Raw genomic sequence first — 15,968 nt, 5'->3', positions numbered from 1 at the left:
AAAAGAGGATTACAGAATCACATTTGGAAAAAAGCAAGAAACTGGTAAATTTATTACTTAGGATTCTGTTGGAAATTGGGGCCAGGGGGAAGGAGTCAAAAGTATTTGAGCACTTGATATGATACTGCTTCCTTCCATGGAGTTTTCTGCTGGGACTGGCAAGTCCCTGAGAGGCAGGGCTTGGATGGCAGAGATTTAGTCTCTGTGCTTTGTTTGTGTAGCACAATGAGGCTGTGGTTCTGTCTGGTTTATTTATAATGCAGATGTCACTATTCTAGCTGTCCATAAATAAATTGTATGACTGGCAAAAGGCGATATAGCGGATAGACAGATTTTAGTTAAGGTAAATTATGCTATAGAGCAGTATTAAAAAATGGGGTGTAATCTCACCTTCCTCTTTAGCAAAAACAAAAACCTATTAGCTACTGGTAACAAAGCTGTAAGATTTATTACAGTATTTATAGTTTGCTTTCTTAGTTGTCCTATCTGAAAATGCACAGCTCTGTTGGAGAAATGTGTTCTGCTAAGCAAACAGCATTTAAGGTTAACTTTTTGCAATAAGAAACTTTTTTCCAAGCACTTCCCTCGTATCACTTTCTTCTTTTTTTCACAGTTAGTTGTCACTAACTCCCTACTCTCTCCATGGTAGCTGACAGACGGTTATACCCATCTCAGAGTATTAACTTGCAAGGTTGCTCTAGGGAACAGGATCCTCCAGAGCTTGTTGCTTCTTGTTGTTTTCTCTTGTGTTGTTGTAGACAGCTCAGTTCTTGCATGAGAAGGAAGAACACAAAGTTCAAAAATTTTATTTCTATTCCTAAAGTAGAATCCTCTGAAAAGAAGCCATCCATGAGCAGTGCTTCCACCTTGTTTGACTTGGACTGACCAGGAGTTTGTGACTGAGTCTTGCTGGGAAGGTCAGCTGCAAACCTATTTCTGAACTGGCTCCCTACTTTGAAGCTTAGCAGCATTCCCTCTGTTCCTCCTATAGATGTCTAACCTTCTGGCTTGTGGTGTGGTCATGAATCAGGAAATTAATGTAGATTCTGGGGGCCTGACTTGTGGCTTATGTGAGCTGGTACCAAGCACTGCTGGCTTTGGCAGTACCTGGAGGAAAATGAGTTGCTCTGCTTTTCAGAAGGTGGAGGCCAGGGCAAAGTGGATGAGCTGTGTTACAGGATCATCTGCTGAAGCCTTGTGTCGTATCAGGATGATGTGGTATGCGGAAAAGGAGGAAAATGGCACGGTGCTGTTGTGGTGGTCTACTTTGGGGATACCTCTTTGACTTCCAAGAAAAAAAAGAACAAGCCAATTTTATCATTCCCTTGTACTGTAAGGGAAGGGGATATATTATTAAAGTGAAGAGTCAGTGTCCTTTGAAAGAGCAATCTATTGGTTTGCTTCCTTTTGGTTTGTGGATCTTTTTTGTTAAAATTTGAGTAATTTCTTCTAGTTCCTCACAGTCCTGACAGCTAGGGAGTGCATGTGTGCATTGAAGAGATTAATGAGCCATAAACCTGTTTCTGAGAAGTGGGTCTTCAAGACAAACTGATGTTAAGTCCTATTATAGAAGTCAAGTGCCTGCAGTTGGCACCTCATCGCCTGTTCCAGCTTTGCATTGTTTGTATGAATATGGTGTTGTGAGAGACCGGCAGGGATTTCCCCTTGGCTGGAATCTAGAAAGTGAGAACTACTGAGCAGAGCTGGGTCCTGGGGGGGTGGTGTTCTCCAAGTCAAATCACTAGCTTGACTTACACACTAAGGTCCACTTTGTTAACCCGCTATTTCACAGTCGGGTGGAGGGTTCTTGAGAAAGCCTGTGTTAGGGAGCTCTGTTCGTCCCTCTTGCTTAGCCTCCCTTACTGAAGGAGACAGCCATGGCAAGGGAATAGGGTCATCTTCTACCTCTGACATGCAGCAGTGGCTGCTCTGGGCCATGTGCTTCCTCCCCAGACACACTCAGCCTGTCTGGGTTTTGCTTTTGTTGTTCTACTGAGTGAAGAGCAAAAGGAAGCCAGGAGAAGCGTTGCCTTCTGTTAACCCAGTGAGCTGCCGTGCCCAGAGCGAGTGACCAGCTTCCTCCCTGCTTAACCCCTGCCACCATTTCAGGTCACCTACCTGCGTTGTCACGCTGTGGGGCACACTAATGGGGGGGGCTGGTGCTTACCCTGTCCCACAGCCCTCTTCAGCCCCAGTAACACTTTGAGACACAGACCTGGCCCACTTTGAGGTCCAGCATCACTGAGGATCAAGCACACAGTAGTACGTGCAGTATGTGAGAGAGCAGGGAAAGTCTGGGAAGATGGGAGGAAGAACAGGTGGTGGTGGTCAGGCTTGTTCTCCAAAGGCTGAGAGCTATATTGAGGACCATGCAGACTCTGAGTACTGGTATTGATAGACTCGGAAATCCTGAAGGCTGAAAGTGATCTTCAGCTTTTCCTGTGTTGCAAGACACAGGAGAGCAGGACTTAATGTGTTCTGTACGAGAGCAGTGACAGTACAAAAGTGTGCTTTGGCGGGCATAGGTGTGCAAGTGCATGTATTCCTGCTCCTGAAATGGGACAGCATCTGCGAGAAGGAAGAGGTCCTCCCCATCTAAAGAAAGACCAGTGAAGCAGCGGAGTGAAGAGGGGGAAAATCCTTTCATCTCTCGTTTCACAGGTCTCTGAAGAACGGGTTATAAAGTATTCTAAACTGCAAGTAAAAACAGGGCTTAAGGAAGCTTTTACAGTTCTCACTGCTCAGTCTTCCTGAAAGCAAACCCACGGTAAATTGGGGTGTTCAGTATGTGTTAAGAAAAAAGCGCCAAGTTTCTGGAAAATAGTAAGGCAAAAAGTTTAGTCAGTTCATCATATACATTCTTCTGTATTTAGTGTACTCAGACTTGGCTACTTTATCCTAAAGCCGTTTTGTTTTGAAATAGTTAGAATAAACAAACTGAAAGTTGCAGCTGTATTTACTTGACTATTGCCTTATTAGCCTCTTATCACATATGTTGTTATATTAATAATAACTCTTGCATTTGAACCATTGTGCAATAGGCAAGCCTATTGCCTTTTCCCAAGAAAGTGTGTATTCACGGGGGGGTAGGGAATTGATCATCCCTCAGCATTCCAGCATCTGAATTCTGCTTATCCTGTAACTACTTTGCAGAGTTTAAAAAATATTTCCTCCCACGTCTGAAAAATGACCTATTTTAGGATCTCATTATGTACATAAATACAAATGCTGCCTCTTATGATAAGTACTGATGTATAGCTAGAACTAGATTGCAGAGATCCATTAGAAGGGTGATCTAGGGGGGATCACCGTATCAATTGTGTGTTTATTACAGACAAGAGGGGAGTGATAGGATGTTAGCGCTAATGAATAAAAGAGGTGGCAGGTGTGGGAGAAAAGACCACCTTCAAACAGGCTTGCAAAAGGCCTCGTGTCAGTTCCCAGTTTTCTCATTGTTTTTCAGCAAATGAAGTAGGTGATGATTCAGTGAAACCTTTGGATGCTTCACCTGCCAAAGGAGCCTTTCAGCTGGAGTTGCAAACGGACCTTTCGCATTTTCCATGAACTCTGTGTGCTGTATCATGTGGATGCCTAATGACAAACTGTGCTGGCTGCTCCTAATTCCTAATCTAAGGATTGATTTGCCAGTACTTGGTAACTTGAACAAAATTATGTCTTGACTATTTAAGTTGGACATAGAATAAAAGGCTTCGTGAAATTCAGAAGACAATCTTTCAAACCTTTTCTTAATTTATCTGTGAAGCAATACTTTGGCAAAAGTAATTATGTTCCCGAGGGATGGGAAATGTCGATGTTATGAATCTAAGTTTGCTTATACGTGAGGCAAGGCATTTGTGTGGGTGGGTGTCCTAGTTCTAAGGGGAAATACTAAGAAGCAGATTTTGATGCCTTGGTGTTTATGGGGCAGAATGACAACACAGTGAGCAGCGTGAGAAGAAATAGCGTTGTCCTTGTTCTATGGTATTGCTGAACTGTAGACTGTGTTCAACAGTGTATCGTAATCCACAGTTACATACACAAAATGCACAGAAACTACACAGAAGTAGATGTGACGTGTCCTAAATTTGCAGTGTTTGATATTGCAGGAATTTTTTAACTGGTTACTTACGACGTGCATTTTTATCCGTTGTGCTGTAATTTCATTGTTGTTGGGTTTTGATTTTTTCCTAATCACTGGGAGCACAAACCATTTTCTCTTTCTTGGTGTGCCATGCTGTTAAAAAGTATTTGTTATTCATTGTATTTTCAGGTTCAAAGTAAACAAGAGAAGAAACCTGGAACTTCATCCACAGCTCCTTTGAACTCCACAGTTAGCCCTTGCACTCTTCTGCCTGTGAATAAAGCCACCAGCAGTGCCCCTTTGTCGATAAACATTCCACGTTTCTACTTCCCTAAAGGACTTCCGAATGTCTGCACTAATCATGAAGAAATCATTGCCAGGATTGAAGAAGCCTTTACAGAGTTTGAAGATGAGAAAGCAAATGTCTGTGAAATGGGGAAGATTGCTAAGGTAACTATTCTCTAGGTTTTTCATTTTTTTGAGAGAATGACTGAAACTAAAACTACCATAGTATCTCACAGCTCTTCTCATTTTTAGTGAAAAAAGAATCAATGTACTTTTGCTCTGAATGCTTTTGTTTAGATAAAGGAAATAGTAAACAAAACACCTCAGTTTTCAGTTTGTCACACTTGATATGTGTGCTCTTTCTTGCTTTTGATTTGCAAAATTCTTCTTTCAGATTTCTTGCCAAATACAGATTGCATTTTTGTTTTTCTGTTCCTCCATCGTTATGCTCAGAAGATAGCAGAAACTTAGTCTGCCTCTCTGGCTTCAGGTAGTGCCAGCTACCTTCTTTGTGGTTAGCTGTCCCAATAATCTGGATGTGATGTATGTATGCCGTTACAGTGTTGCTTGAGAAAGCAGTTTCCAACCTACACCTCCTTGGACACAGAAGAGGGAAATGCTTAGTCAACCCTCAGCCACTGAGATGCGTAGGTTCAATATCCGTAATGCAGGTGTCGGCAGACTCGGGGTTGTTACAATCTGCTAATGAGTTCCTGGCTTCAGGGAACAAAACACAGCACTTGTGTGGGAGCACGATGCAGATGGATGGTTCTATTTTCCTCTCCTTCAACCGTGGTTTTTAGTAATGCTGGTCTAAAACTGGCGGCCCTGGGATGTATCTCGTATGTTCAGTTTGCCTTGAATGCATCTCTGGCACTGTAGGTTGAGGAGCGGTGTTCTGTCCAAGAGGAGCATTTGTTTTCTAGGCAGGAAGGTTTTTCTGAAAGGCTAGGTTGGGGTTTTGTTTGTCTTTAGAGGAATTGAGTGGCATTATTTGTAAACCATCTCTGAAAACGTAAATGGGAAAACTTCCTTGCTTGACCAAAAGAAGGCTTGAAACTGATTTTATGACAAGATGGGCTACTGTGTGTGGTCTGTCGCGTTCAAACTGGGAAAAGCAGGAGGGTGATGTAGAAGAGATCTCTGTCTGGTCCCTGCATCTGTCTCTACATGGATGTGCTCTGTGCCATTTAGCTATTGTAAGAATTGCTTCTGTTCCATGGGATTATTGATAATGGTAGTTTTGGGGCTCTGAAAAAAATGTGGGAGAACCAGCTGCACAAAGAAAACAGCAGAAAGTAAATGTCATTCTTTCCTCAGAGTAGCTAACCACCTGCAGGAGTACAGCTGCCTGACCCAGGGATGGCTAAATCCAGCAGTTTGTGTACTGGTTGGGGTTCCCAAAGAAGCATGCGTGCCCAGAACAAAAAGTCGAGAATAGACTTGCAGCGTGGTCTTGCTTAACAGAAGAGGTGGAAGAGGCTTTGTGGGGAAAGCAGAAATGATGCCTCAACTATTCCTTCAAAATACTCCTCTTCCCATTTGGTGTGGTATCCTTCTAACCTGTGCGTGGCCTGAATCAGCTGCGCTCCCTCCAAGGCCGGTGTTTTGCAGATGTTCTGATACCTTGACTGGGGTCATGAAGGTGGCTGGAAAGGTATTTGTGCTAAAGAGGTTTCTAGAAGGTGTCAGCAGCTGAATGCTTGAAGCCATTTTCAAGCCTGCTTCTCTGAGGCGTTAGAGAGTACAAAATACTTGAGCTTTCATCGAGTACCGTTCTGCAAGCTAGCAGCCTCTGCAAAGGCTGGGTCAGAAATATTTTTTCAGGGAGTCCTTTTGCTGGAATCAGCCTCTTTCAGTTTGCTTTCATTTTGGGGGGGTTTCCTGCTGAGATCCAGTGTTGGGAAATTGGGCTGTTGTGGGTGGAAGGCACTGCACTGCAAACTACAGGATGGGAATTATTTCACCTTCAGGCATTTAGTTGTTAATTTTTTGTAATTAGAATTGAAGTTCCCTTGCAGTCAATGAGAAGTCGTCAGCCCAAACAGAGAATAGCTCATCTTTTTCTGGGGTAAGCTCAGCGAGGTGGCTGGTGTGAGTGCTCTTTGGAGGGAGGTGCCTGTCTCTCTCTGCTTCACTTCTCAGGGAATCTTGTGAAACAGCTCAAAAGACAGAGCTGAAGAGCTGGATAGTCTCTGATCCTTTTCCGAGCCTGACAGGACGTATTTCTCAGCTACTTAAAAAGGCGTATGACAAAGTGGAAAGTTATTGATGGATTCTGAACCTTGGCATGCAGTAAATAACTTTTTGGGTAACCTGTGTGCCATTACTGCTTTATTTCCCTTATGTAAAAGTCTCGATGGTGAATTCGGTGTGTAAACAAGCAGGCTCATCTTGTGACTGCTTTTGTATTCCTCTTTGTTCTGGTGTGTCATTACAGATATGTGGCTGCCCACTCTACTGGAAAGCACCTATGTTCAATGCATCAGGAGGAGAAAGGACAGGATGTGTATCTGTACACTCATTTGTATCTTTGTGGAGAAAGTGAGTATAGCAAATGCAAAATTCTCTTTCTGGAAGAAGAGAGCAGCCTGCCAAATAAGTCTCTTCTCCCCCTCTTTTCTTCCACCAGACTTTTCAAATCATTGTTTTTTCTTTAGAAGAAAATAAATGACTTTAAAATCTCCATCAGCTCAAGTTTTCTTCCCCCAAACTCCCTGAACACTTGTTTCTGTGCTGCGTCTGCAAACTTTGAAGCAATTGTATAGATGATGGGATGTTTTAGCCCAGTTGGCATATAAAATATATTACCATACTCCCCTAGAAATATTCTGAGATAGCTGATAGAGGTTAGTGGATTTTGTATATATTTATCTGAGGCCGTATTGCTGCTGCACTAGTGCGCTAAGAGAGTGCCTTTTGGGAATGGGGAGGGGGCGTGTGTGGTCATGTTATGGGACAGGAAGGAGGAATGTAAAATAAAGAAGCATCATAAAAGTGGATGCTCTGGGAGCTTTAATAGTTATCTTCCTCAGGCACGCTGTATAATAAATCTGTGGGGTTTGACAGTCACTTCCACATACCGTTGTCCAGGCTTCTTTTTGAAATTGAGAGCTCTGAATATGTTGTGCTTGGAGTCAAAGGTGTGAGATGGAACAGTCTTGCTCTCTTGCCTAATCTTTTTCCCTCTAGGGTGATTCAGGCTTTAGTCTACTTTGTGAAACACCTGAACAGTGTCTCCATCTCATATCCAGAGAGAGTTCTAATTTTTGACTTAATGGTTGCCCTTCAGATTCTTGAAGTAGCCTTTAACCCTGAGTTCCCAAAGTATTTCCCGTGATAATATGGTCAAAACAGCTTCTAGTTACCCTGGCAAAATTGCAAAAATGTTAAGGATGACTGATCAGTAAGTTTTTCTTGACACAGACAATTTTTTTCCTTCCTTACATTCCTCCTATTACACCTAATTAATCCCTCATGTATAATGCCACATATTTTCACTCCTCTGACCTTCATATCCTTTAGATGTTTGCAGACTGTGGTCATGCCCCTTTTTTCTGTATTCTTTTAACCACATCATTTCCAAGCCATGTTTTGTATGCTTTTCCCACTTTACCTGCTCTTTAGAAATATTTTTTTTTCTTTCTCTTCTTCTTACCCTCTTGACAGTTACAGGGTTTTTTTCTGGAAGCATGAAAGATAGAAAGAAATGTAGTGTTCTGGTAAAGTTAGACTACAGCTATCTGAACATATCTGTTACTTTAAAACAGGTATCTTTAACTGCTGAAGCCTCTTTTCAAGCATCTTAGTAGGTGACCTGACTTTTCAAAATGCTACATGCTCACTGATCTCATTTGAAGTTATTAGGAATTTCTGGGTATAGAATACTTCTGAAGATCAGATCTTTTAGTTTGTTGCTAATACATGGCTTTGGGATTTATCTTTATGTGCCTGATACCTTGGTTTTTTAAAGCTAAAGCATTAGCACCTCTTTCCTGCAGCTGATTTAGTGTGTATTTGTTAATTGACAGCATGATAGGAATGTGCAGTAAACAGAATTGCTTGTCAGCCACTAAATCTTTTCTAAATCTTTTTTCTTTTCTTTTTTTTTACTTGAAAGACATATTTGAGAAAAAAACTTTTTTTTTTTGTGAAGTCTGCTTTTGTTAAAGAGTGATGAGAGCAAAACTAGTGGCAAGGTAGGTACAGTGTGATCTCTACAGGCATTTAAGTGCTATGCTTCAATATAAGTTCATACGCTTTCAGGAGAGGAGGGTGGTGAATAATCACTCATAGTAAATAATTACAATGCATTTGTATTTTTGCAGTTATAAAGCATACAGGGTAATTTTCTGAGTAGTTTTTTATTTCCCTTATACTATATGAACAACTTAATGTTTGATATACCCAAATGTTCTTTTCTGTTATAGGTATTCAGTAGTGATTTGGTGAATGTCATGGAGTTTTTGTTTTCAGGAGTGTTTCTGTTTGGAGTGAATTAAGTTGTGATCCCTTTGACCAGCGTAGCATTTTGTTATTAGAAGAAAGCAGAGACAAGAACTGGTGTCATAGATGCAAACCGTCAGCCGAAGGAATGAGTTTACATCTTCTGTAAATACTCAGTCCTTCTAATTCCTTCATTAGGCTCTTCTCCATGACTTCAGTGTACAGCAGCCAGCTGTGCCATAATTAACAAGGGATGCTCTTCTTTCCCCTCTGTGGAGTGGTTGTTCTGGTTGAAAATTCAGTGACTGTAGTTGGCAATATACTCAAATACTGAAATAAAGTAAAGAATTAAGTTGGAGAGCATGTCTGTTATGGCATCCTGTTAGGTTGATCCTGTTGATTTCAAATGAGATCAGTGAGTGTGCAGCATCTTGAAAAGTCAGGTTACTTCTTGCTAAGATGCTGTGGAATCCAAGTAAGAACAGTCTTCAGTAAGAAACCTTGCTTAGCACAGCAATGTTAGCATGGAAGTACTCCGCTGCGTGGAAGCATCTTGGTGCTGTTGAAAGATAAAGGTTGGCTGCCGTTGAAGAAAACGGGTGCTGGTAGTCTGAGGTCCGTTTTGCGTAATTCAGTGTAATGTGTTGTGCAACAGGTGATAAGGCACTTCATAATCCATCTGTAGTTGGTGATTGTCCTGAAGTACAAAGTGGTTGGAGTAACTCTTCACCTCTCTCGTAGAATCCTACGTAACTGCCATGATGATGCATCCAGATTCACGTACCTTTTAGCGAAGCCTGGCTGTGACTACCTAGAACAGGAGGACTTCATCCCGCTGCTTCAGGTACCCGCAGCGGCCCAGCGGCGAATGGATGGGCAGAGAGAACTGTTTTTATTTTGTGACTTCTTTATTGTCATGTCTTTAAATCTTTACCAAGGACATGCAAACCTTTGGTTTGAACAGCGCCTGGGTGGGGTTTATTTGGTGTGAAATAGAAATAACCATTTTAAGTGGACTATTTTGCGTAAGTGCCAATCATCTACATACCTTACTAAAGTCACAGAGGATTGTCACAGCTTTATTTAGTCTCTTGTCTCTTGCTAGGATTCATATTTATTTATATTTATCTGTATATTTTTATATAATACATACTGTATAATATATACCAATATATATTATTATACGTCTGTATATAATATATATATATTATAATAGATATTATTTTTTATATATTCATATTTATTTGCCCTGTTTCTCTAGGTGGTTAGTGGGGAAAATGCATGGCACTGTTGATATTCAAGAACGACATAAAGCTTATTGGAAAAGTTGTAAAAGTTGCTTGACAAGAAAATTATAATTACATTTGTCTAGCAAGACTATCAGATACAATAGCACATGGAAACCTTTGCTAAACTTTTGCAGTTCTAGTTATTCTGTATATGCCTCTAAAACTGCTCATGCACAAGTCTCACTGCTGATTTATTTTTTTCCTAATATTCAGGCTAAATCTGTGCTGATTTCTTTTCTTTCTTTTCCTTTTAGTCACATATGATATTTTTTAACAAAGCAAAGTATCTTTCTTTCATTGTTTGTGGCCATTTAGACAGGCTCTGGATAGGTTTAGGGTTTCTTTGTAGTTTCTCTATAAATCAGGTCCATCTGCTCTTCTGATCATCTGTTGATACTTCTTCTGAACTTTTCCATATATCCCTACATTTCTCACACTGTCCTCTATGCAAAACCTCGGTGGAGATGCTGCTTTGGGGGGATGGTTTTGTCTGCACTGGATGTTTCAGTGCCTCAAAACAGACTGCGATGGGTACATTTTCTCATGTTCCTTTTCATCTTTTCTCCACTGGGCACATTGCCGTTCCTCATTGATTGCAGCTCTGCTTTTTAGCTACTGGTGCAACCAAAGGCATGCACAATCTTGTCAATTAACCAGAGACCAGCAGTATTACACCATATTACACCGTCATACTAGGCATCAAGTTAGGTGGGCCAGAATTTGGTCGTAGTGCACCCCTGAGGGTGCTGTGTCTGCTGTATCCCTTTGACATGTCATGGCATCGACAAAGCAACACTCTGAACACTTTTTTAAAGGGTAGAGGAATCAGACATGCAGCAATTACACAGGCATCACTTCATGCGGGATCTGAACTGATTCATTCAGGATCTGAGGCAGTTTCTCCATGGTTTGTGTGTGTGGGGGTGTTTTTTTTTGGTTTTTTGTTTTTTTTTTTTGGTCGTGCATTTCTTGGCAGATTTGGCATCATGAGCCAGTGTTTGGCTTACAAAAAGCTGATCTTGAGAAAGAGGCATCTCTACAGGTAGTTCAAGTAAATTTTGGAAAAGCACTGATCATATCTGTATGCATTCTGAGGCTCACAAGAGCTTTCATTGTTGTGGAGGACGTAAAAAGTAACTTTCTCAACCTTCCAAGGAATGTTTATTTCTGACACCTAGCTCTAATAAATGTTAATATCTTCAATAAATGGAGAAAAAAAAAAGAAGTCTTGGAGAGGAGATAGTTGCATGGTCAACTAACTAGTTTTTTTGTCTCATTCAATGAAAATAAGTTCTCATCTACTCACTAACTCTCTTCCTTTGTTTTTCTGTCCTTAAGTAAATCAAAATGGCCAACAGGTGCGTATTGCCCAGAAAATGTATTCTGCTTCTAATTCTAGAAGGTTCACTTTATAGATTAAAAGATGTCTTTTCAGTTTTATTGCTAATGCTGCAAATACAGTTTCAAAAGTAAGCAAAAGTATTGGTTTGTAAACCCAGTAACTTCTAAACATTAAAAGGAGAAGAAAATATGTTTCATTTTATTTGGTCTTATCTTGCAGGATGTGGTGGAAACGCATCCTGGCCTGACTTTCTTGAAGGATGCTCCGGAGTTCCATTCCCGGTATATTACGACGGTAGGCTGGCTCCTTTGATCTCCTGTAATACTGCTGTACCAACCCTCCCTTTTGTCATTTGTCACTGTCCCCATCACCAAATCCTTCAGTTACTTCAAAAACCAGGATTTTTTTAATACTACTGGAAATAGTTATTTCAAGAACTACTTCCAAAGGAAAAATGAATTTGCCTGTGTGTACAAGAGGTTATTCAATAGGTTAATAATGATTCTTTCTGGTCTTAAGCAAATCTATAAAAACCAACTTTTTTGGCCTTTAATCCTGGTGAAGGAAAACGAGAGGTTCATCTTTCGTCCTTGAGGGCTGCTGAGTTACCCCTAATTCTGCTGGCCTGAGGAAGCATGGAAGGCTGAATGATTGAAGATTTCTGTCACTTAGGCATGGAGAATCTGTGATTGTTCCGTGGTACAAAGCATCCATTGCATATGGGAGTCTGACGTCCAGCTCTCCTGCCTCTCGCTCTTGCCAGAAAGCCTGTCATGCATGTCTTTCTAAGTCTCTGAGCCTCTGTGACTACAATTTGTCGTTGGGTTTTTGTTCTGTAGCTTTGTTCCAACTGTGCCATCAGGAGTTAGACTGGTGCTTTACCTGACTAATTTTGTACTGTTTTTTTAAGCTTTAGCTTGTCTGGTGTGGGGCATGAATCTGGATAAAAGGTATAAATGTTAGGATACTGTATCTCTGCAGTGGTAACAAATTCAGGTAATGACAGACCTGATGGGAGCTGTATCCCAGCAGGGCTCCAGAGCTTAGTTTCTCCTCTTGGCTTGCCAGGGTCTGCATGGGGGCTGGCTGCACCACGCGCTGGCAGCTGGGGGGCTGCTGGCAGACAGTTCCTTTCCTGTAAGGAGCAGATGGCAGGAAGACACTGTTGCTCTGGGCAAACCCTGAACTGTCACGCTAATGTTTTATGAAAATGTATAACAAGAATGGATTCTAAATGTTTTAGATGTGCTTGAACATGACAGCGAACATCGGTGTATTAGCAACGTGTTTATCCCCATGGAGCAGGACAGCAAATGCATTAAGCGTAGTAACTGGCCAGAATGGGTTTAACAGTGGCCTGGGAATTACAGAGGCACATGAATGGGTGGGTGTGAAGGTGCCTGTGGCACATGTACCCTGGTATTTGATGTTTAAAGTACATGGAAAGGTGAAAGCTGAAAGATTTAAGCTAACACTAGCGTCGGTTTCCGACTGTAATATCAACCAGTTGTTCTTTGCTGGTGAGCCGGTTGTCATACATACATACATACATGTAACGTGTGGTTGTCCTGGTGCTGGCTATTGGGTGGTGGCAAAGGCAGTTCTGTGCACCTGCCTTTCCAGGTTCCTCTTCTGAAGCCACGTGGTGTTTCTATGTTTTTCAGGGTCTAAAGGAGAGAATAAAGGCTAGAAACAAATGTCTTTGTAGAGTAATCCCCCAGACGATCGCTCTTGCTGCAGAAAGTCTGGACCTCACTGGGCTGCAGTGCATGTTCTGGTCTGAGAGACCAGCTGTGTAAAGCTGAGGTTCCGCATCAAGATAACTGAAGTGCAGGCTGCTACTAAAAAGGGCAGCACCTTCTCTTTCTGCTCTTCTTTCCCACAACTTCCCTTGCGCCTGGGCAAGGTCCTGTGTGACCACCGTAAAGCAGGCACAGAACCAGACCCTTCATCACTATGTGAAGCTCCTCAATGTTTCTTGATCCTGCTGCTGTCTCAACTGTGCTTCCTTACTCCGGTCTGAGTTTTTAGGCACCCTCACTCACCGTACTCTGATGGAGGTAGCTTCCCAGGCTTGCTCCCAGGCAGCCAGGAAACAGCGGTGCTTGTGGTTGAGGCAAAAGGCGTCTAAAGTGGTGAATCTTACAAAGCTGTGATATCCTTCGCAGACCCCTCGCGCTGGCAGGGCAGTGCTGTTCTGGGTGTCTGTGCTGGCAGACAGGTTCCTTCTGAGCTCAGCGTGGCCAGATCCCTGAGCTGGACAGAGTCAGTACCCTGGGAGACAGGCTGTGGGGTCAGGTTGATCCCATCTGGAGTGGCAGTACTTGGCCCGCTGCAGCAGTGGCTCTCCTCTGGTACCAGGAGTTCTATTTCTCACATCTCCTTTCACAGACAGTTTGGCACTTCTCTTTAATGTTACAAAATTCGGTGTTTCCACCAGGAGGTAATGAAGGATACAGCTTTGTCCTTGGATTTTGAGACTACCTGGATCCTTTTGATCCCTTCAAGGTAGAGTGCCTTATACCTATTTACAGTGACAGAATGATGTATTTGCTGCTAGTGCAAGAATTACATTATATTTTTGTGTTACAGGTGGAGGTGTAAGGAGACACTGGCTTTTGGTGCGTTCATTGCTGGATATAGCATCACTTGGTTGAAATCGCCTGGAGAGTGAACAGTCTAGTATGGGTAAGATGCGTATGCATGTTTCAATACTTTTTTTGCCTATCTCCGCACCTTTTAGAGGTGCCTTTTTGGATACAGTAGGCTGTAATTTAATCTGTATCAGTACCTGAGCTGTGGCATTGCCAGCATACTAAACCACTTGTGTTTCTTTCAACAGAGACTGACTCCTGAAGCCGGTGAAGACAATGCAGAATATTATGTGGCATTTATTGTTAAAGCTTTAAAATGGGATTTCTCCCAGAACATTCAAACAAGGCTCAGAGTTAGTGCTGCATGCTGTTGTTGAAAAGCTGAGTCAACTGAAAACAACAAGCAAATTATATTGCTTGTTGAAAAATGCTTGAAGTTATGCAGTATTACCAGCGTGAATGTGTAAGGGGAGGATGGCCTGCAGGGTTTAATAAAGCTTTGTGGGTGTTTCCAGAAATGGTACTGCTTTTGTTCTTCTGTGGGTAGACTGGGAAAAGGTCCAGAACTGACCCATCAGTGGTTTGGGTCCTGGAGGTAGATTACAGGAGGATAAATGGGCAAATAGGAAGGGGCTCCCCCTTCCAAAGGCTTGTGAACTGAATTCTGAATAAATTGGGAAATTTCAGAATAAATGATGGGAAAACCAAAGCCAGTTACGGCTTTCAGTAAGGCATAACTGAAAAGTGTGGCTTGAATGCTGCAAATCATCTCGGGCTATGTAATTATGTTCTAGGATGTTTCCCAAATGCTTTTTTTAACAGCTTGTTTTTTCACAACCTGGAGAAGAGAGCAGCACTGACATTTCATACTGATACATGCACCATGTACTAGCAATTGAAACTGGACCATTATTTTAATAATAAAACCTGCACTGAGTGACTGGACGTAAAAGACATGCCTTCTTTTTACAGCTAGATGAGGAGAGAGCAGATGGAACATCTTTGTCCATATGGGCTGACAGAGGAACAATTTCTTACGTGTTACAAACAGGGTTATATTTTGTTGTCGTTTATTACCCTGCAGGCAGGGGACGAGAAGAAGTGCCAGTTAGGGTCCTTTTTCTGATTCTTGGGATTGTTATTTTTGAGTCCTTGGAATGGAGTGAAAACACAGTGTCTTTAACAATAGTTAAAGAGTTGTCAGGTGTGATAATGGGTTACGTGTGAGGTGAGACCCACATAGGTCTCTGAGCTGTTGTGCAATCTGGCAGCAAAGGCCAAACAAAGTCCAAAAATAGTGCAGAATGGCAGAGGCTGCCAAAGACGTTAAAGAAACAAACATACAGCCTTTTCATTGTGCTTAAGACCAGAAAAGATCACTGTGATTACCTAGTCTGACCTCTTGTATTACACAGGCCATAGTACGTTGCTCAGTCATTGCCACAGTTAGAATAGATTTTTTGTTTAATTGACATCCAACTGTAAAAGGACATCCATCTTTGAAGTACGGAGTGATTAAAGACCCTGCAGTGCTTCTTTGGGAGTTGTCCAGCAGTTAAAGAAGTGTGTTCTTATCTGCCTGAATTAGGCTGATCTCAGCTTCTGGTTATGTAGTCAATGAGACACCGAGAGTCTTCCTGCTGTCCTGCATCTCCCCATGTAGGCTCGTAAGGGACAGGATGGCTACCGACAGGTGTCATATTCAGCTAAGTCGAATATACATGTTTTCTCTCTTCAGGATGCATTTGGAGTCCTCAAATAGTTCTTGTTGTTCTCAAAATTAATTGTACTTGTCAGCATTTACTGTCTCGCTCATCTGTGTATCCCAAAGCAGGCTGTTGGCAACAATCTCATACTTGATTCCGGATCTTGGTTCTGGACTAAGAACCAGTGCTTGTGTGTCTGAGTCAAAGCATGGCGCTTAAATGGTG

The 15,968-nt window shown here is 41.9% G+C and overlaps 1 protein-coding gene across 2 annotated transcripts in view; it reads left to right on the top strand.

Moving 5' to 3' along the window:
- PPP2R3A (protein phosphatase 2 regulatory subunit B''alpha) overlaps window positions 1-15,968 on the top strand; it is a 61,228-nt gene that overhangs the window by 25,033 nt on the left and 20,227 nt on the right. For both annotated transcript variants that reach the window (XM_056357943.1, XM_056357944.1), the window contains exons 3-6: window positions 4,271-4,531; window positions 6,807-6,910; window positions 9,554-9,656; window positions 11,663-11,737. In XM_056357943.1, coding sequence (XP_056213918.1) covers window positions 4,271-4,531; window positions 6,807-6,910; window positions 9,554-9,656; window positions 11,663-11,737 — 543 coding nt within the window. The remainder of the gene's footprint in view (window positions 1-4,270; window positions 4,532-6,806; window positions 6,911-9,553; window positions 9,657-11,662; window positions 11,738-15,968) is intronic.

The sequence above is a fragment of the Falco biarmicus genome, chromosome 13 (assembly GCF_023638135.1).
Source record: "Falco biarmicus isolate bFalBia1 chromosome 13, bFalBia1.pri, whole genome shotgun sequence".
Taxonomy (NCBI): Eukaryota; Metazoa; Chordata; class Aves; order Falconiformes; family Falconidae; genus Falco; species Falco biarmicus.
The sequence above is the reverse complement of the archived record's forward strand: the minus strand, read 5'-3'. Positions and strand labels throughout refer to the sequence as shown.